The sequence below is a fragment of the Heterodontus francisci genome, chromosome 20, assembly GCF_036365525.1.
Source record: "Heterodontus francisci isolate sHetFra1 chromosome 20, sHetFra1.hap1, whole genome shotgun sequence".
Lineage (NCBI taxonomy): Eukaryota > Metazoa > Chordata > Chondrichthyes > Heterodontiformes > Heterodontidae > Heterodontus > Heterodontus francisci.
Window position 1 is genome coordinate 13449279 of NC_090390.1, and position 22850 is coordinate 13472128.

The following is a 22850-nucleotide window of genomic DNA, read 5'->3' on the forward strand; positions in this document are numbered from 1 at the left end:
TCTCTTATCTCTCTGCTCCTCCACAGTTCCTAGGTTCTTGTAATTTAGAAAACAATCTGACTTATCTTTCTCAGGGCCAAAGTCAATGATCTCACATTTCCCAATATTGAACTGCATCTGCCATTGCTTTGCCCACTTATATGTGAGAAAATTTCTTCTACTTTCCTCCATTGTTCTTTCAATGATAATTCAATCTCTGATCCCTTGTAACCCCCAATTCACCAGCCACTGGAAATGCTGTTTTGCTACTGACTCTCTCAAAATGTTTCATAGTTTTCATAACCTCCATTAGATAATTCTTGCATTTTCCACAACAGCTGTCCTGATATAAGTATGAGTGAGATTGCAATTTAATATTGAGTGATAGGTGATTTTGTCCTAAGGGCGGCACAGTGGCGCAGTGGTTAGCACCGCAGCCTCACAGCTCCAGGGACCCGGGTTCGATTCCGGGTACTGCCTGTGTGGAGTTTGCAAGTTCTCCCTGTGTCTGCGTGGGTTTTCTCCGGGTGCTCCGGTTTCCTCCCACAAGCCAAAAGACCTGCAGGTTGATAGGTAAATTGGCCATTATAAATTGTCACTAGTATAGGTAGGTGGTAGGGAAATATAGGGACAGGTGGGGATGTTTGGTCGGAATATGGGATTAGTGTAGGATTAGTATAAATGGGTGGTTGATGTTCGGCACAGACTCGGTGGGCCGAAGGGCCTGTTTCAGTGCTGTATCTCTAATCTAATCTAATCTAAACTGGATTGACAATACCTAAATTAATTCCCTAAGGACCTGTCACAACACCAGCATATTTGTCTTGAAATGATTTTTAATACAGCTGGAGTTGAATCAAAAGCTGGTCTTTCTTTAAGACACAAATTGGTAGCCAGAAAATGAACATGCAAAGAAACAACTAGCTAAAAATACACTCCCTTTAAGGGCTGGGCATGATACAGTAGCTGGCAGGGGTATTAAGGGGAGAACTCTGCTCAATCTGAATTCTGGAACATTAGGGCAATCCATTAATAAGTGTGGGACCTCACCTAGGATATTGTGAAAATGAATTTTCCAGCCATTAACAAATCATCACTAGGTGTACAGTGTGTTAAACCCTCAGTTTGTTTGTATTAAAAAGGCTGTAAGATGAAAGAACATACGAACATGTGAATTAGGAGCAGGAGTAGGTCACTCGGCTGTTCGAGCCTGCTCCACCGTTCAATAAGTTCATGGCTGAACTGATTACTCCACATTTCCACCCACCCCTGATAACCTTCCACCTCCTGGCTTATCAAAAATCTATCTACTTCTGCCTCAAACATATTCAAAGATTCTGCTTCCACTGCCTTTTGAGGAAAAGAATTCCAAAGACTCACGACCCTCTGAGAGAAAAAAATTCTCCTCATCTCTGTCTTAAATGGGTGACCCCCTATTTTTAGACAGTTACCCCTAGTTCAAGATTTTCCCACAAGGGGAAACATCCTTTCCACGTCCACCCTGTCAAGACCCCTCAAGATCTTATATGCTTCAATCAAGTCACCTCTTAGTCTTCTAAATTCTAGCGGATACAAGCCTAGCCTGTCCAATCTTTCCTCGTACGACAGGCCACCCATTGCAGATATTAGTCCAGTAAACATTCTCTGTACTGCCTCCAATGCATTTAGATCCTTCCCTAAATAAGGAGACCAGTACTGTACACAGTACTCCAGATGTGGTCTCACCAATGCCCTGTATAGCTGAAGCATAACTTCCCTACTTTTGTATTCAATTCCCCTCATGATAAACGATAGCATTCTATTAGCCTTCTTAATTACATGCTGTACCTGCATACTAACCTTTTGCAATTCATGTACTAGGACACCAGATCTCTCTGCATCTCAGAGCTGTGCAATCTCTCACCATTTAGATAATATGCTTCGTTTTTATTCTTCCTGCCAAAATCGACAATTTCCCACTTTCCCACATTATACTCCATTTGCCAGGTCTTTGCCCACTCACTTAACCTATCTATATCCCTTTGTACCCTCCTTATGTCCTCCTCACAAGTTACTTTCCTATCTATCTTTGTGTCATCAGCAAATTTAGCAACCACCATTTAGTAATTTATATAAATTGTAAAAAGTTGAGGACCCAGAACAGATCCCTGTGGCACACCACTCATTATATCTTGCGAACCAGAAAATGATCCATTTATGCCTACTCTCTGTTTCCTATCAGCTAACCAATCTTCTATCCATGCCAATATGTTACCCCCTACACCATAAGCTTTTATTTTCTGCAATAATCTTTGATGTGGCACCTTATCAAATGCCTTCTGGAAATCTAAGTACAATACATCTACTGGTTCCCCTTTATCCATAGCACATTTAACTCCCTCAAAGAACTCCAATAAATTGGTTAAACATGATTTCCCTTTCACGAAACCATGTTGACTCTGCCTGATTACCTTCAATTTTTCCAAATGCCCTGCTATAATGTCTTTAATAATAGCTTCTAACATTTTCCCTATGACAGATGTTAAGCTAAATGGCCTGTAGTTTCCTGCTTTCTGTCTCCCTCCCTTTTTGAATAAAGGAGTTACATTTGCTATTTTCTAATCTAAAGGAACCTTCCCTGAATCTAGGGAATTTTGTAAAATTAAAACCAACGCATCAACTATCTCACTAGCTACTTCTTTTAACGCCCTAGATGAAGTCCATCAGGACCCAGGGACTTGTCAGCCCGCAGCTCCTACAATTTGTTCAGTACCACTTCCCTGGTGATTGTAATTTTCTTGAGTTCCTTCCTCCCTTCCATTTCCTGACTTACAGCCAATACTGGGATGTTACTTGTATCTTCAAAGAAGTTCCATGACTTTAATTAGAGCTCCTGTCACTGAGCTATGGTTCTGGCAATCACATCCAAACTCAGTGGGTGACCTGGAATTTGCATCATCCCTGGATAGCATTCCTTAGAAGGTCCACCAAGAGGCAAACCTGGTGTTCTCAACCAAAGGGTGTGTTCCTTAACAGATCCTAGACACAATAATTTTCTTAAAAGGGTATAGTAGCTCCTTGTGGACTGACTAGATTTCACATTTTCTCCTGTTTCAGTATTTTGTTGTGGTATCTTACTTCTGCATATATATTAGCCAATAAATAAATCTAACCATATAGTTTGAGTTAATAGTGTGTTATTTTCAGCTGGAACAAGGGAACATGGTTGGGCATCCCACATGATCCTCAGTGCATGATATACTACAATTAATGGTTACCTAGAAATGAGCAATATGACTAGGGAAAAAGTACATGAAGTGAGTAACTGAAGAGGAAAGTACAGAACTGTGAAGCATGGAGAAATGAGCAGAGGATCTGTTCCGAAGAAGGGTCACTGAGCCGAAACGTTAACTCTGCTTCTCTTTCCACAGATGCTGCCAGACCTGCTGAGTGAATCCAGCATTTCTTGTTTTTGTTTCAGAGGATCTGTCCTTGGACCACTACATATTGAATCTAAGCTCTGCAACTTTTTATGCAAAAATAACTTTAGGTCTGCTGGAAGATCAAGTACTGTGCAAAATGGGTGGAACTGGCTGGAAATTGTACTCTGTTGGATTGCAGTTATGTTACTGGACTAGTTATCCAGAGGATTTGAGAATTTGAATTCAGTTAAAAAGTTTGGATTGATCTTTTTACCCTCTTAGCAAGGAGATTGCTCCAATCCAGTTTAGGTGACATCCATCCTTCCTGAAAAACTTCCTCCTTTACCAAAATGATCTCGCAGTGTAAGAAATCTGAAATTTCTTCCGATATCATCTCTCCAGCCATATTTTCACCTGTCTCTCCTTATCTGATGCCGTACATTGACACTGATAGCAATCCTGAGATTACTCAGGGAAGAATAGGCAAGAGAGCTTTTTTTGGAGAGTATCCGGAATCAGGAGCTAAATTTAAGAGCAGGACCTCAAGGGTTATGATCTCTGGACTGTTATGCGAGCCACGTGCAAATTACCAAAAGTATAAGCAGATTAGGGAGGTGAACATGTGGCTGTAGGGAAGCTGTGGGAAAGAGGGGTTCCATTTCTTTGGATACTAACACGAGTACTAGGACAGGAAGGAACCATACCATTGGGCTGGGTTTCACCTGAACCCAGCTGGGACCAGGGTTCTAGTTGCAAGGGTGAATAAGGTAATCAAAAGGACTTTAAACTAGTAAGTGGGGGGAGGGCTCAGGTGGAAAAGGTAGTATAAATAATAGTTCAAAAACTAACAAAATTGAAGAGAATAGAGTAACAGTTAGAAATTGTGCTTTAGGCACTACAGGTAAAAGGAAAAGAAAAAGCTATAAAGTAATTAAACCAGGAGAGAGAAATAAGAAACATGTGAGTAAAACATTAGAGCAGAAGCACAAGCTAAGGTTGTGTGGCCCAAATAAGCATTCTTTATTGTACGAAATGTGAATTCTGTGATTTTTACTGGCTATTTTTGTTTGTATTATGAATTTTATGTACTTTCATATATATATATGTTGTGTATAAGGTTTTGGTTCCCCGCACCCCCTTCCCCTGCACCCCCCCCCCCCCCCCACCCCCTCCCTCTACCCCTCCCCCTTGCATCCCCTCCTCCCACCGGCACCATCCTACACCTGTGTAGGGGCCCCAACAACCCCACTGCCTTGTGGGCGTCTCGGGAGAGACCAAGGCTAAGGGAGTAAACCCTAACAGAAAATCCGGAGCGGAACCCCGTAGGCGGTCATGTGTCACCTTTGGCATGTTTCCGGCAGTTCCTGCAGCCATACTGGTGCCAAATGTCGTGTCCTGCACTCCTTTGGACCCCACCAGAAAGGCCGAGAGGGGGGTTTTGACGACTGGGCAACTCTCAACCTCCATAAATTTGCCCAGGCATGCGCCATGGAGAGGTCACTCCATAGTTGCCTCACAGCGACTGAAACAACACGGAAGGCAGCAGTTACGGGTTATAAGTCCAGATAAATTGGCGTAGAAACTGGGCGCCACGGGTTGCCTTTGTCGGTGGGAGAGGTCATTGCACCTCACTGGACAGCTACCGCCCGCCTCAAACCGGGCAGCCCCCGGTCAATAAGGTTCTGTCCCGCCACAGTCTGCCTGCTTCAATGGGTGCTTGGAGCTCAGGGTCATTGCCCGAAAGGTGGACTGATACCTCTGCAGCACCTGTGGAAGAGCCTGTCACTCCAGAATTGGCCTTTATAGCCACTCCAGGCGCTGCTTCACAAACCACTGACCACCTCCAGGCGCGTATCCATTGTCTCTCGAGATAAGGAGGCCCAAAAGAAAGAAAAAAAGAAAGAATGGTTACCTATTAAACCTGACCCCACTAATCCATGCACAGTGGCGCAGTGGTTAGCACCGCAGCTTCACAGCTCCAGCAACCCGGGTTCAGTTCTGGGTACTGCCTGTGTGGAGTTTGCAAGTTCTCCCTGTGACTGCGTGGGTTTCCGCCGGGTGCTCCGGTTTCCTCCCACAGCCAAAGACTTGCAGGTTGATAGGTAAATTGGCCATTGTAAATTGCCCCTAGTGTAGGTAGGTGGTAGGAGAATGGTGGGGATGTGATAGGGAATATGGGATTAATGTAGGATTAGTATAAATGAGTGGTTGTTGGTTGGCACAGACTTGGTGGGCCGAAGGGCCTGTTTCAGTGCTGTATCTCTAAATAAAATAAAGGTTTGAAGGATGGTAATTTCAGTTCAATGGGGTATCAATCCATTTGTGGAAATTGCCACCTGGCTGCAGAGAAAGGATTACAGTATTTGGATCAAGCCCAAGCACTAGCAGGACTCGGAGCCAACAAACAGGAGACTTCCTTCTTATTAATCTGGGCTTGAAACCAGGTGCTACAATTGAAAGGTGGGTGACTAACTGGCGGTGCAACACAGAACCCTTCAAAATGAATACAGTCTGCACAGAAATATAGGAATTGCACCATATTTAAAGACCACAGTCCATCTAAGTTTATCTTCCACCATTCTGGTCGTCACAAGATAATGGAGTAGTTGACTAATCACAGCAATCAATCTCTATTGATTAGTCTACAGAACACTCAGGCATGAAGTGAGGAAAATCCCAGTGGTGGAAAGCTTTGTGAACCATAGGTCCAAAGTCACCTGTTCCTCCCAAGCCATGCTATGTCATGTCTCAAATTACTCATACTGTATCCCAAAATGTTGATTGTACAGTGGGGCACACTCACCTCTTCACCTGTCCCTTCCATAATTTCCAAATGAATGGGAAAGATTCTGTGGTACATTCGAAGGGATCGCCTAACCCCAGCTTGCATCACAATAAGCTGGACACGAAAGTTGCTGCCGCCCAAATCAATAGCGAGAAACTTGCCACTTTCTGCAAGAGAAACTTGCCTCATGTTGTTACTGACAGACAAAATGCTTTCAACTCAGACATGATACTGGGAGGCAGAATCGATGCGAGAGGTGTTTATGCCAATAATGCACAAATTTAAAAAAAAATTGGAAATATCTGGAAATAATACAGTTATAGCTCAGCACATTGCAGAAAGTGTTGCTGCAATTATGACCTTTGCCACTTGTTCTCCCATCATTCCCAGGAACAGGAGCAGGAGAGAGAAACTGCAGGAAGTAGTGATGAGTAAACATTAGATTTGGACAGCATTATCACCACATGCCATGTGAAGGGTCTTATCACCAGGGCAGCCATGCACCAGATCAAGCCCTGACACTTGAAGTAAAAGGAGGGTGCCACAAGACACCAGGGAATGACAACATGAGACATACATCAGAGCTCAGACCTCCCATGGCCAAGCAAGGAATTCTACAATGCAGCACTTCCAAATGAAAGAACCATTATTCAATGGCATCTGATGCCTGTCAGTTTAATATCCAGGCATACAGTGTACAGTCAGTGCACTATCGAGGGAGATGGTGTACAGTCGGTGAAATACTGGGAGATGGTGCGCAGTCAATATAAAAGTCAGAGTGATGGTGTATAGTCAGTGTGATATTGGGAGGATGGTATACATTCAGGGTATTACACAGGATTATGGTGTACAATCAGTGTAAAATACAGGCGGTAGTGTACAGTCAGTACAATATTCAGGGGGATGGTGTACACACAATGCAATATGTGGAAGGATGGTGTACAGTCAGTACAAGGTACAGGGGGATGGTGAACAGTCAGAATAAGATTGAGGGGAAGGTGTATAGTTGGTGTAATATTCAGAAGGATGCTGTACAGTCAGTGTAATATTCATGAGGGTGTTCTACAGTCAGGGGGATGGGGTACAGACAATGGAATATGTGTAAGGATGGTGTTCAGTCAGTGAAAGATACAGGGGGATGGTGTACAATCACAATTACAATGAGGTGATGGTGTATAGTTGGTGTAATATTCAGGAGGAGGTATACAGTCAGTGTAATATTCGGGGGATGGTGTACAGTCGGTGTAATATTCAGGGGGATGGTGCACAGACAGTGGAATGTTCAGTGGGATGGTGTACAGTCAGTGTAATATTCAGGGCGCTGGTGTACAGTCAGTGTAAGACTCAGCGGGATTGTGAACAGTCTGAGTAATATTCAGGGGGATGGTGTACAGAAGGAGTAATATTCGGGAGGATGGTGTACAGTGAGTGTAATATCCAGGGGGAATGTGAACAGTGTAATATTCAGGGGGATCGTGCACAGTCAGTGTAATATTCAGGAGGATGGTGACCAGTCAGTGTAATATTCAGGGGGATTGTGAACAGTCAGTGCAATATTCAGGAGGATGGTGCACAGTCAGTGTAATATTCAGTGGGATGCTGTACACTCAGCGTAATATTCAGGGGGATTGTGAACAGTCAGTGTAATATTCAGGAGGATGATGTACAGTCAGTGTAATATTCAGGGAGATTGTGAACATTCAGTGTAATATTCAGGGGGATTGTGTACAGTCAGTGGAATATTCAGGAGCATGGTGTACAGTCAGTGTAATATTCAGGAGGATGGTGTACAGTCAGTGTAATATTCAGGGAGATTGTGAACATTCAGTGTAATATTCAGGAGGATGGTGTACAGTCGGTGTAATATTCAGGAGGATGGAGTACAGTCAGTGTAATATTCAGGGAGATTGTGAACATTCAGTGTAATATTCAGGGGATTGTGTACAGTCAGTGTAATATTCAGGGGATGTTTGTACAGTCAGTGGAATATTCAGGGGGAATGTGAACAGTCAGTGTAATATTCAGGAGGATGGTGTACAGTCAGTGTAATATTCAGTGGGATGGTGGACAGTCAGTGTAATATTAAGGGGAATTGTGAACATTCAGTGTAATGTTCAGGGGGATTGTGAACAGTCAGAATAATATTCAGGTGGATGGTGTACAGTCAGTGTAATATTCAGGGGGACTGTGAAAAGTCAGAGTAATATTCAGGGGAATAGTGTACAGTCAGTGTAATATTCAGGCAGATGGTGTACAGTCAGAGTAATATACAGGAGGATGGTGTACAGTCAGTGTAATATTCAGGAGGATTGTGAAAAGTCAGATTAATATTCAGGGGGATGGTGAAAAGTCAGTGTAATATTCAGGGGAATAGTGTACAGTCAGTGTAATATTCAGGAGGATGGTGTACAGTCAGTGTAATATTCAGGAGGATGGTGTACAGTCAGTGTAATATTCAGGGGGATTGTGGACAGTCAGTGTAATATTCAGGGAGATAGTGAAAAGTCAGAGTAATATTCAGGCGGTTAGTGAAAAGTCAGAGTAATATTCAGGGGGATGGTGTACAGTCAGTGTAATATTCAGGAGGATGGTGTACAGTCAGTGTAATATTCAGGGGGATTGTGAAAAGTCAGAGTAATATTCAGGGGGATGGTGCACAGTCAGTGTAATATTCAGGAGGATGATGTACAGTCAGTGTAATATTCAGAGAGATTGTGTACAGTCAGTGTAATATTCAGGAGGATGGTGTACAGTCAGTGTAATATTCTGGGGGATTGTGAAAAGTGAGAGTAATATTCAGGGTTTGGTGTACATTCAGTGTAATATTCAGGAGGATGGTGTACAGTAAGTGTAATATTCAGGAGGATGGTGTACAGTCAGTGGAATATTCAGGGGGATTGTGAAAAGTCAGAGTAATATTCAGCATGATGGTGTACAGTCAGTGGAATATTCCGGAGGATGGTGTACAGTCAGTGTAATATTCAAGGGGATTGTGTACAGTCAGAGTAATATTCAGGAGGATGGTGTACAGTCAGTGTAATATTCAGGGAGATCGTGTACAGTCAGTGTAATATTCAGGAGGATGGTGTACAGTCAGTGTAATATTCAGTGGGATGGTGTACAGTCAGTGTAATATTCAAGGGGATTGTGTAGAGTCAGGGTGATATTCAAGGGGATTGTGAACATTCAGTGTAATATTCAGGAGGATGGTGTACAGTCAGTGTAAGACTCGGGGAATGTGAACAGTCAGAGTAATATTCAGGGGGATGGTGCACAGTCAGCGTAAAATTCAGGGGGATTGTGAAAAGTCAGAGTAATATTCAGGGGATGGTGTACAGTCATTGTAATATTCAGGAGGATTGTGTACAGTCAGTGTAATATTCTGGGAGATTGTGTACAGTCACTGCAATATTCAGGAGGATGGTGGACAGTCAGTGTAATATTCAGGGGGATTGTGTACAGTCCATGTAATATTCAGAAGGATGGTGTACAGTCAGTGTAATATTCAGGGGGATTGTGTATAGTCAGTGTAATATTCAGGAGGATTGTGAACAGTGAGTGTAATATTCAGGGAGATTGTGTGCACTCTGTGTAATATTCAGGAGGATGGTGTACAGTCACTGTAATATTCAGAAGGATGGTGTACAGTCAGTGTAATATTCAGGGGGATTGTGTAGAGTCAGGGTGATATTCAGGAGGATAATGTACAGTCAGTGTAATATTAGTGGGTTGGTGTACAGTCAGTGTAATATTAAGGGGGTTTGTGTAGAGTCAGGGTGATATTCAGAGGGATTGTGAACAGTCTGCATAATATTCAGCGGGATGGTGAACAGTCAGCGTAATATTCAGTGGGATGAAGAACAGTCAGTGTAATATTCAGGAGGATGATGTACAGTCAGTGTAATATTCAGGGAGATTGTGAACATTCAGTGTAATATTCAGGGGGATTGTGTACAGTCAGTGGAATATTCAGGAGCATGGTGTACAGTCAGTGTAATATTCAGGAGGATGGTGTACAGTCAGTGTAATATTCAGGGAGATTGTGAACATTCAGTGTAATATTCAGGAGAATGGTGTACAGTCGGTGTAATATTCAGGAGGATGGTGTACAGTCAGTGTAATATTCAGGGAGATTGAGAACATTCAGTGTAATATTCAGGGGATTGTGTACAGTCAGTGTAATATTCAGGGGATTGTGTACAGTCAGAGTAATATTCAGGAGGATGGTGTACAGTCAGTGTAATATTCAGGGAGATCGTGTACAGTCAGTGTAATATTCAGGAGGATGGTGTACAGTCAGTGTAATATTCAAGGGGATTGTGTAGAGTCAGGGTGATATTCAAGGGGATTGTGAACATTCAGTGTAATATTCAGGAGGATGGTGTACAGTCAGTGTAAGACTCGGGGAATGTGAACAGTCAGAGTAATATTCAGGGGGATGGTGCACAGTCAGCGTAAAATTCAGGGGGATTGTGAAAAGTCAGAGTAATATTCAGGGGGATGGTGTACAGTCATTGTAATATTCAGGAGGATTGTGAACAGTCAGTGTAATATTCAGGGGGATGGTGTACAGTCAGTGTAATATTCTGGGAGATTGTGTACAGTCACTGCAATATTCAGGAGGATGGTGGACAGTCAGTGTAATATTCAGGGGGATTGTGTACAGTCAGTGTAATATTCAGAAGGATGGTGTACAGTCAGTGTAATATTCAGGGGGATTGTGTACAGTCAGTGTAATATTCAGGAGGATTGTGAACAGTGAGTGTAATATTCAGGGAGATTGTGTGCACTCTGTGTAATATTCAGGAGGATGGTGTACAGTCACTGTAATATTCAGAAGGATGGTGTACAGTCAGTGTAATATTCAGGGGGATTGTGTAGAGTCAGGGTGATATTCAGGAGGATAATGTACAGTCAGTGTAATATTAGTGGTTTGGTGTACAGTCAGTGTAATATTAAGGGGGTTTGTGTAGAGTCAGGGAGATATTCAGGGGGATTGTGAACAGTCAGCGTAATATTCAGTGGGATGAAGAACAGTCAGTGTAATATTCAGGAGGATGATGTACAGTCAGTGTAATATTCAGGGGGGTTGTGTAGAGTCAGGGTGATATTCAGGAGGATAATGTACAGTCAGTGTAATATTAGTGGGTTGGTGTACAGTCAGTGTAATATTAAGGGGGTTTGTGTAGAGTCAGGGTGATATTCAGTGGGATGGTGAACAGTCAGCGTAATATTCAGTGGGATGAAGAACAGTCAGTGTAATATTCAGGAGGATGATGGACAGTCAGTGTAATAATCAGGGAGATTGTGAACATTTGGTGTAATATTCAGGGGGATTGTGTACAGTCAGTGTAATATTCAGGGAGATTGAGAACATTCAGTGTAATATTCAGGAGCATGGTGTACAGTCAGTGTAATATTCAGGAGGATGGTGTACAGTCAGTGTAATATTCAGGGAGATTGTGAACATTCAGTGTAATATTCAGGAGAATGGTGTACAGTCGGTGTAATATTCAGGAGGATGGTGTACAGTCAGTGTAATATTCAGGGAGATTGAGAACATTCAGTGTAATATTCAGGGGATTGTGAACAGTCAGTGTAATATTCAGGGGATGTTTGTACAGTCAGTGGAATATTCAGGGGGAATGTGAACAGTCAGTGTAATATTCAGGAGGATGGTGTAGTCAGAGTAATATTCAGGAGGATTGTGAAAAGTCAGAGTAATATTCAGGGGGATGGTGTACAGTCAGTGTAATATTCAGGAGGATGGTGTACAGTCAGTGTAATATTCAGGAGGATGGTGTACAGTCAGTGTAATGTTCAGGGGGATGGTGAAAAGTCAGAGTAATATTCAGGGGGATGGTGTACAGTCAGTGTAATATTCAGGAGTATTGTGAAATGTCAGAGTAATATTCAGGGGGATGGTGAAAAGTCAGAGTAATATTCAGGGGGATGGTGTACAGTCAGTGTAATGTTCAGGGGGATTGTGAAAAGTCAGGTAATATTCAGGGGGATGGTGTACAGTCAGTGTAATATTCAGGGGGATTGTGTACAGTCAGTGTAATATTCAGGGAGATAGTGAAAAGTCAGAGTAGTATTCAGGGGGATGGTGCACAGTCAGTGTAATATTCAGGAGGATGGTGTACAGTCAGTGTAATATTCAGAGAGATTGTGTACAGTCAGTGTAATATTCAGGAGGATGGTGTACAGTCAGTGTAATATTCTGGGGGATTGTGAAAAGTGAGAGTAATATTCAGGGGTTTGGTGTACATTCAGTGTAATATTCAGGAGGATGGTGTACAGTAAGTGTAATATTCAGGAGGATGGTGTACAGTCAGTGTAATATTCAGGGGGATTGTGAAAAGTCAGAGTAATATTCAGCATGATGGTGTACAGTCAGTGTAATATTCAAGGGGATTGTGTACAGTCAGAGTAATATTCAGGAGGATGGTGTACAGTCAGTGTAATATTCAGGGAGATCGTCTACAGTCAGTGTAATATTCAGGAGGATGGTGTACAGTCAGTGTAATATTCAGTGGGATGGTGTACAGTCAGTGTAATATTCAAGGGGATTGTGTAGAGTCAGGGTGATATTCAAGGGGATTGTGAACATTCAGAGTAATATTCAGGAGGATGGTGTACAGTGTAAGACTCGGGGAATGTGAACAGTCAGAGTAATATTCAGGGGGATGGTGCACAGTCAGCGTAATATTCAGGGGGATTGTGAAAAGTCAGAGTAATATTCATGGGGATGGTGTACAGTCATTGTAATATTCAGGAGGATTGTGAACAGTCAGTGTAATATTCAGGGGGATGGTGTACAGTCAGTGTAATATTCTGGGAGATTGTGTACAGTCACTGCAATATTCAGGAGGATGGTGGACAGTCAGTGTAATATTCAGGGGGATTGTGTACAGTCAGTGTAATATTCAGAAGGATGGTGTACAGTCAGTGTAATATTCAGGGGGATTGTGTGCAGTCAGTGTAATATTCAGGAGGATTGTGAACAGTGAGTGTAATATTCAGGGAGATTGTGTGCACTCTGTGTAATATTCAGGAGGATGGTGTACAGTCACTGTAATATTCAGAAGGATGGTGTACAGTCAGTGTAATATTCAGGGGGATTGTGTAGAGTCAGGGTGATATTCAGGAGGATAATGTACAGTCAGTGTAATATTAGTGGGTTGGTGTACAGTCAGTGTAATATTAAGGGGGTTTGTGTAGAGCCAGGGTGATATTCAGGGGGATTGTGAACAGTCAGCGTAATATTCAGTGGGATGAAGAACAGTCAGTGTAATATTCAGGAGGATAATGTACAGTCAGTGTAATATTCAGGGGGGTTGTGTAGAGTCAGGGTTATATTCAGGAGGATAATGTACAGTCAGTGTAATATTAGTGGGTTGGTGTACAGTCAGTGTAATATTAAGGGGATTTGTGTCGAGTCAGGGTGATATTCCGTGGGATGGTGAACAGTCAGCGTAATATTCAGTGGGATGAAGAACAGTCAGTGTAATATTCAGGAGGATGATGGACAGTCAGTGTAATAATCAGGGAGATTGTGAACATTTGGTGTAATATTCAGGGGGATTGTGTACAGTCAGTGTAATATTCAGGGAGATTGAGAACATTCAGTGTAATATTCGGGAGCATGGTGTACAGTCAGTGTAATATTCAGGAGGATGGTGTACAGTCAGTGTAATATTCAGGGAGATTGTGAACATTCAGTGTCATATTCAGGAGAATGGTGTACAGTCGGTGTAATATTCAGGAGGATGGTGTACAGTCAGTGTAATATTCAGGGAGATTGAGAACATTCAGTGTAATATTCAGGGGATTGTGAACAGTCAGTGTAATATTCAGGGGATGTTTGTACAGTCAGTGGAATATTCAGGGGGAATGTGAACAGTCAGTGTAATATTCTGGAGGATGGTGTAGTCAGAGTAATATTCAGGAGGATTGTGAAAAGTCAGAGTAATATTCAGGGGGATGGTGTACAGTCAGTGTAATATTCAGGAGGATGGTGTACAGTCAGTGTAATATTCAGGAGGATGGTGTACAGTCAGTGTAATGTTCAGGGGAATGGTGAAAAGTCAGAGTAATATTCAGGGGGATGGTGTACAGTCAGTGTAATATTCAGGAGTATTGTGAAATGTCAGAGTAATATTCAGGGGGATGGTGAAAAGTCAGAGTAATATTCAGGGGGATGGTGTACAGTCAGTGTAATATTCAGGAGGATGGTGTACAGTCAGTGTAATGTTCAGGGGGATTGTGAAAAGTCAGGTAATATTCAGGGGGATGGTGTACAGTCAGTGTAATATTCAGGGGGATTGTGTACAGTCAGTGTAATATTCAGGGAGATAGTGAAAAGTCAGAGTAATATTCAGGCGGTTAGTGAAAAGTCAGCGTAATATTCAGGGGGATGGTGTACAGTCAGTGTAATATTCAGGAGGATGGTGTACAGTCAGTGTAATATTCTGGGGGATTGTGAAAAGTCAGAGTAATATTCAGGGGTTTGGTGTACATTCAGTGTAATATTCAGGAGGATGGTGTACAGTAAGTGTAATATTCAGGAGGATGGTATACAGTCAGTGTAATATTCAGGGGGATTGTGAAAAGTCAGAGAAATATTCAGGATGATGCAGTACAGTCAGTGGAATATTCAGGAGGATGGTGTACAGTCAGTGTAATATTCAAGGGGATTGTGTACAATGAGAGTAATATTCAGGAGGATGGTGTACAGTCAGTGTAACATTCAGGGAGATAGTGTACAGTCAGTGTAATATTCAGGAGGATGGGGTACAGTCACTGTAATATTCAGGAGGATGGTGTACAGTCAGTGTAATATTCAGGCGAATTTGTGTCGAGTCAGTGAAATATTCAGGAGGATGGTGTACAGTCAGTGTAATATTCAGGGGTATTGTGTACAGTCAGTGTAATATTCAGGAGGATGGTGTACAGTCAGTGTAATATTCAGTGGGATGGTGTACAGTCAGTGTAATATTCAGGGGGATTGTGTAGAGTCAGTGTAATATTCAGGAGGATTGTGAACATTGAGTGTAATATTCAGGGAGATTGTGTGCACTCTGTGTAATATTCAGGAGGATGGTGTACAGTCACTGTAATATTCAGAAGGATGGTGTACAGTCAGTGTAATATTCAGGGGGTTTGTGTAGAGTCTGGGTGATATAAAGGAGGATAATGTACAGTCAGTGTAATATTAGTGGGTTGGTGTACAGTCAGTGTAATATTAAGGGGGTTTGTGTAGAGTCAGGGTGATATTCAGGGGGATTGTGAACAGTCAGCTTAATATTCAGTGCGATGAAGAACAGTCAGTGTAATATTCAGGAGGATGATGTACAGTCAGTGTAATATTCAGGGGGGTTGTGTAGAGTCAGGGTGATATTCAGGAGGATAATGTACAGTCAGTGTAATATTAGTGGGTTGGTGTACAGTCAGTGTAATATTAAGGAGGATGGTGAAAAGTCAGAGTAATATTCAGGGGGATGGTGTACAGTCAGTGTAATATTCAGGAGGATGGTGTACAGTCAGTGTAATGTTCAGGGGGATTGTGAAAAGTCAGGTAATATTCAGGGGGATGGTGTACAGTCAGTGTAATATTCAGGGAGATAGTGAAAAGTCAGAGTAATATTCAGGGGGATGGTGCACAGTCAGTGTAATATTCAGGAGGATGGTGTACAGTCAGTGTAATATTCAGAGAGATTGTGTACAGTCAGTGTAATATTCAGGAGGATGGTGTACAGTCAGTGTAATATTCTGGGGGATTGTGAAAAGTAAGAGTAATATTCAGGGGTTTGGTGTACATTCAGTGTAATATTCAGGAGGATGGTGTACAGTCAGTGGAATATTCAGGGGGATTGTGAAAAGTCAGAGTAATATTCAGGAGAATGGTGTACAGTCAGTGGAATATTCCGGAGGATGGTGTACAGTCAGTGTAATATTCAAGGGGATTGTGTACAGTCAGAGTAATATTCAGGAGGATGGTGTACAGTCAGTGTAATATTCAGGGAGATCGTGTACAGTCAGTGTAATATTCAGGAGGATGGTGTACAGTCAGTGTAATATTCAGTGGGATGGTGTACAGTCAGTGTAATATTCAAGGGGATTGTGTAGAGTCAGGGTGATATTCAAGGGGATTGTGAACATTCAGTGTAATATTCAGGAGGATGGTGTACAGTCAGTGTAAGACTCGGGGAATGTGAACAGTCCGAGTAATATTCAGGGGGATGGTGCACAGTCAGCGTAAAATTCAGGGGGATTGTGAAAAGTCAGAGTAATATTCAGGGGGATGGTGTACAGTCATTGTAATATTCAGGAGGATTGTGAACAGTCAGTGTAATATTCAGGGGGATGGTGTACAGTCAGTGTAATATTCTGGGAGATTGTGTACAGTCACTGCAATATTCAGGAGGATGGTGGACAGTCAGTGTAATATTCAGGGGGATTGTGTACAGTCAGTGTAATATTCAAAAGGATGGTGTACAGTCAGTGTAATATTCAGGGGGATTGTGTACAGTCAGTGTAATATTCAGGAGGATTGTGAACAGTGAGTGTAATATTCAGGGAGATTGTGTGCACTCTGTGTAATATTCAGGAGGATGGTGTACAGTCACTGTAATATTCAGAAGGATGGTGTACAGTCAGTGTAATATTTAGGGGGATTGTGTAGAGTCAGGGTGATATTCAGGAGGATAATGTACAGTCAGTGTAATATTAGTGGGTTGGAGTACAGTCAGTGTAATATTAAGGGGGTATGTGTAGAGTCAGGGTGATATTCAGGGGGATTGTGAACAGTCAGCGTAATATTCAGTGGGATGAAGAACAGTCAGTGTAATTTTCAGGAGGATGATGTACAGTCATTGTAATATTCAGGGGGGTTGTGTAGAGTCAGGGTGATATTCAGGAGGATAATGTACAGTCAGTGTAATATTAGTGGGTTGGTGTACAGTCAGTGTAATATTCAGGAGTATTGTGAAATGTCAGAGTAATATTCAGGGGGATTGTGAAAAGTCAGGTAATATTCAGGGGGATGGTGTACAGTCAGTGTAATATTCAGGGGGATTGTGTACAGTCAGTGTAATATTCAGGGAGATAGTGAAAAGTCAGAGTAATATTCAGGGGGATGGTGCACAGTCAGTGTAATATTCAGGAGGATGGTGTACAGTCAGTGTAATATTCAGAGAGATTGTGTACAGTCAGTGTAATATTCAGGAGGATGGTGTACAGTCAGTGTAATATTCTGGGGGATTGTGAAAAGTAAGAGTAATATTCAGGGGTTTGGTGTACATTCAGTGTAATATTCAGGAGGATGGTGTACAGTAAGTGTAATATTCAGGAGGATGGTGTACAGTCAGTGTAATATTCAGGGGGATTGTGAAAAGTCAGAGTAATATTCAGGAGAATGGTGTACAGTCAGTGGAATATTCCGGAGGATGGTGTACAGTCAGTGTAATATTCAAGGGGATTGTGTACAGTCAGAGTAATATTCAGGAGGATGGTGTACAGTCAGTGTAATATTCAGGGAGATCGTGTACAGTCAGTGTAATATTCAGGAGGATGGTGTACAGTCAGTGTAATATTCAGTGGGATGGTGTACAGTCAGTGTAATATTCAAGGGGATTGTGTAGAGTCAGGGTGATATTCAAGGGGATTGTGAACATTCAGTGTAATATTCAGGAGGATGGTGTACAGTCAGTGTAAGACTAAGGGAATGTGAACAGTCAGAGTAATATTCAGGGGGATGGTGCACAGTCAGCGTTAAATTCAGGGGGATTGTGAAAAGTCAGAGTAATATTCAGGGGGATGGTGTACAGTCATTTTAATATTCAGGAGGATTGTGAACAGTCAGTGTAATATTCAGGGGGATGGTGTACAGTCAGTGTAATATTCTGGGAGATTGTGTACATTCACTGCAATATTCAGGAGGATGGTGGACAGTCAGTGTAATATTCAGGGGGATTGTGTACAGTCAGTGTAATATTCAGAAGGATGGTGTACAGTCAGTGTAATATTCAGGGGGATTGTGTACAGTCAGTGTAATATTCAGGAGGATTGTGAACAGTGAGTGTAATATTCATGGAGATTGTGTGCACTCTGTGCAATATTCAGGAGGATGGTGTACAGTCACTGTAATATTCAGCAGGATGGTGTACAGTCAGTGTAATATTCAGGGGGATTGTGTAGAGTCAGGGTGATATTCAGGAGGATAATGTACAGTCAGTGTAATATTAGTGGGTTGGTGTACAGTCAGTGTAATATTAAGGGGGTTTGTGTAGAGTCAGGGTGATATTCAGGGGGATTGTGAACAGTCAGCGTAATATTCAGTGGGATGAAGAACAGTCAGTGTAATATTCAGGAGGATGATGTACAGTCAGTGTAATATTCAGGGGGGTTGTGTAGAGTCAGGGTGATATTCAGGAGGATAATGTACAGTCAGTGTAATATTAGTGGGTTGGTGTACAGTCAGTGTAATATTAAGGGGGTTTGTGTAGAGTCAGGGTGATATTCAGTGGGATGGTGAACAGTCAGCGTAATATTCAGTGGGATGAAGAACAGTCAGTGTAATATTCAGGAGGATGATGGACAGTCAGTGTAATAATCAGGGAGATTGTGAACATTTGGTGTAATATTCAGGGGGATTGTGTACAGTCAGTGTAATATTCAGGGAGATTGAGAACATTCAGTGTAATATTCAGGAGCATGGTGCACAGTCAGTGTAATATTCAGGAGGATGGTGTACAGTCAGTGTAATATTCAGGGAGATTGTGAACATTCAGTGTAATATTCAGGAGAATGGTGTACAGTCAGTGTAATATTCAGGAGGATGGTGTACAGTCAGTGTAATATTCAGGGAGATTGAGAACATTCAGTGTAATATTCAGGGGATTGTGAACAGTCAGTGTAATATTCAGGGGATGTTTGTACAGTCAGTGGAATATTCAGGGGGAATGTGAACAGTCAGTGTAATATTCAGGAGGATGGTGTAGTCAGAGTAATATTCAGGAGGCTTGTGAAAAGTCAGAGTAATATTCAGGGGGATGGTGTACAGTCAGTGTAATATTCAGGAGGATGGTGTACAGTCAGTGTAATATTCAGGAGGATGGTGTACAGTCAGTGTAATGTTCAGGGGGATGGTGAAAAGTCAGAGTAATATTCAGGGGGATGGTGTACAGTCAGTGTAATATTCAGGAGTATTGTGAAATGTCAGAGTAATATTCAGGGGGATGGTGAAAAGTCAGAGTAATATTCAGGGGGATGGTGTACAGTCAGTGTAATATTCAGGAGGATGGTGTACAGTCAGTGTAATGTTCAGGGGGATTGTGTACAGTCAGTGTAATATTCAGAAGGATGGTGTACAGTCAGTGTAATATTCAGGGGGATTGTGTACAGTCAGTGTAATATTCAGGAGGATTGTGAACAGTGAGTGTAATATTCAGGGAGATTGTGTGCACTCTGTGCAATATTCAGGAGGATGGTGTACAGTCACTGTAATATTCAGAAGGATGGTGTACAGTCAGTGTAATATTCAGGGGGATTGTGTAGAGTCAGGGTGATATTCAGGAGGATAATGTACAGTCAGTGTAATATTAGTGGGTTGGTGTACAGTCAGTGTAATATTAAGGGGGTTTGTGTAGAGTCAGGGTGATATTCAGGGGGATTGTGAACAGTCAGCGTAATATTCAGTGGGATGAAGAACAGTCAGTGTAATATTCAGGAGGATGATGTACAGTCAGTGTAATATTCAGGGGGGTTGTGTAGAGTCAGGGTGATATTCAGGAGGATAATGTACAGTCAGTGTAATATTAGTGGGTTGGTGTACAGTCAGTGTAATATTAAGGGGGTTTGTGTAGAGTCAGGGTGATATTCAGTGGGATGGTGAACAGTCAGCGTAATATTCAATGGGATGAAGAACAGTCAGTGTAATATTCAGGAGGATGATGGACAGTCAGTGTAATAATCAGGGAGATTGTGAACATTTGGTGTAATATTCAGGGGGATTGTGTACAGTCAGTGTAATATTCAGGGAGATTGAGAACATTCAGTGTAATATTCAGGAGCATGGTGCACAGTCAGTGTAATATTCAGGAGGATGGTGTACAGTCAGTGTAATATTCAGGGAGATTGTGAACATTCAGTGTAATATTCAGGAGAATGGTGTACAGTCGGTGTAATATTCAGGAGGATGGTGTACAGTCAGTGTAATATTCAGGGAGATTGAGAACATTCAGTGTAATATTCAGGGGATTGTGAACAGTCAGTGTAATATTCAGGGGATGTTTGTACAGTCAGTGGAATATTCAGGGGGAATGTGAACAGTCAGTGTAATATTCAGGAGGATGGTGTAGTCAGAGTAATATTCAGGAGGATTGTGAAAAGTCAGAGTAATATTCAGGGGGATGGTGTACAGTCAGTGTAATATTCAGGAGGATGGTGTACAGTCAGTGTAATATTCAGGAGTATTGTGAAATGTCAGAGTAATATTCAGGGGGATGGTGAAAAGTCAGAGTAATATTCAGGGGGATGGTGTACAGTCAGTGTAATATTCAGGAGTATTGTGAAATGTCAGAGTAATGTTCAGGGGGATGGTGAAAAGTCAGAGTAATATTCAGGGGGATGGTGTACAGTCAGTGTAATATTCAGGAGTATTGTGAAATGTCAGAGTAATATTCAGGGGGATGGTGAAAAGTCAGAGTAATATTCAGGGGGATGGTGTACAGTCAGTGTAATATTCAGGAGGATGGTGTACAGTCAGTGTAATGTTCAGGGGGATTGTGAAAAGTCAGGTAATATTCAGGGGGATGGTGTACAGTCAGTGTAATATTCAGGGGGATTGTGTACAGTCAGTGTAATATTCAGGGAGATAGTGAAAAGTCAGAGTAATATTCAGGCGGTTAGTGAAAAGTCAGCGTAATATTCAGGGGGATGGTGTACAGTCAGTGTAATATTCAGGAGGATGATGGACAGTCAGTGTAATAATCAGGGAGATTGTGAACATTTGGTGTAATATTCAGGGGGATTGTGTACAGTCAGTGTAATATTCAGGGAGATTGAGAACATTCAGTGTAATATTCGGGAACATGGTGTACAGTCAGTGTAATATTCAGGAGGATGGTGTACAGTCAGTGTAATATTCAGGGAGATTGTGAACATTCAGTGTAATATTCAGGAGAATGGTGTACAGTCGGTGTAATATTCAGGAGGATGGTGTACAGTCAGTGTAATATTCAGGGAGATTGAGAGCATTCAGTGTAATATTCAGGGGATTGTGAACAGTCAGTGTAATATTCAGGGGATGTTTGTACAGTCAGTGGAATATTCAGGGGGAATGTGAACAGTCAGTGTAATATTCAGGAGGATGGTGTAGTCAGAGTAATATTCAGGAGGATTGTGAAAAGTCAGAGTAATATTCAGGGGGATGGTGTACAGTCAGTGTAATATTCAGGAGGATGGTGTACAGTCAGTGTAATATTCAGGAGGATGGTGTACAGTCAGTGTAATGTTCAGGGGAATGGTGAAAAGTCAGAGTAATATTCAGGGGCATGGTGTACAGTCAGTGTAATATTCAGGAGTATTGTGAAATGTCAGAGTAATATTCAGGGGGATGGTGAAACGTCAGAGTAATATTCAGGGGGATGGTGTACAGTCAGTGTAATATTCAGGAGGATGGTGTACAGTCAGTGTAATGTTCAGGGGGATTGTGAAAAGTCAGGTAATATTCAGGGGGATGGTGTACAGTCAGTGTAATATTCAGGGGGATTGTGTACAGTCAGTGTAATATTCAGGGAGATAGTGAAAAGTCAGAGTAATATTCAGGCGGTTAGTGAAAAGTCAGCGTAATATTCAGGGGGATGGTGTACAGTCAGTGTAATATTCAGGAGGATGGTGTACAGTCAGTGTAATATTCAGGGGGATTGTGAAAAGTCAGAGTAATATTCAGGGGGATGGTGTACTGTCAGTGTAATATTCAGGAGGATGGTGTACAGTCAGTGTAATATTCAGTGGGATTGTGAAAAGTCAGAGTAATATTCAGGGGTTTGGTGTACATTCAGTGTAATATTCAGGAGGATGGTGTACAGTAAGTGTAATATTCAGGAGGATGGTGTACAGTCAGTGTAATATTCAGGGGGATTGTGAAAAGTCAGAGAAATATTCAGGATGATGCAGTACAGTCAGTGGAATATTCAGGAGGATGGTGTACAGTCAGTGTAATATTCAAGGGGATTGTGTACAATGAGAGTAATATTCAGGAGGATGGTGTACAGTCAGTGTAACATTCAGGGAGATAGTGTACAGTCAGTGTAATATTCAGGAGGATGGGGTACAGTCACTGTAATGTTCAGGAGGATGGTGTACAGTCAGTGTAATATTCAGGCGAATTTGTGTCGAGTCAGTGAAATATTCAGGAGGATGGTGTACAGTCAGTGTAATATTCAGGGGTATTGTGTACAGTCAGTGTAATATTCAGGAGGATGGTGTACAGTCAGTGTAATATTCAGTGGGATGGTGTACAGTCAGTGTAATATTCAGGGGGATTGTGTAGAGTCAGTGTAATATTCAGGAGGATTGTGAACATTGAGTGTAATATTCAGGGAGATTGTGTGCACTCTGTGTAATATTCAGGAGGATGGTGTACAGTCACTGTAATATTCAGAAGGATGGTGTACAGT

General features: G+C 42.0%; 1 protein-coding gene across 2 annotated transcripts in view; it reads right to left on the reverse strand.

The window, feature by feature from the left end:
• Nucleotides 1-22850, reverse strand: part of LOC137380494 (hexokinase-1-like) — a 447865-nt gene that overhangs the window by 69573 nt on the left and 355442 nt on the right. For both annotated transcript variants that reach the window (XM_068052395.1, XM_068052396.1), the window contains exon 11: nucleotides 6184-6332. In XM_068052395.1, coding sequence (XP_067908496.1) covers nucleotides 6184-6332 — 149 coding nt within the window. The remainder of the gene's footprint in view (nucleotides 1-6183; nucleotides 6333-22850) is intronic.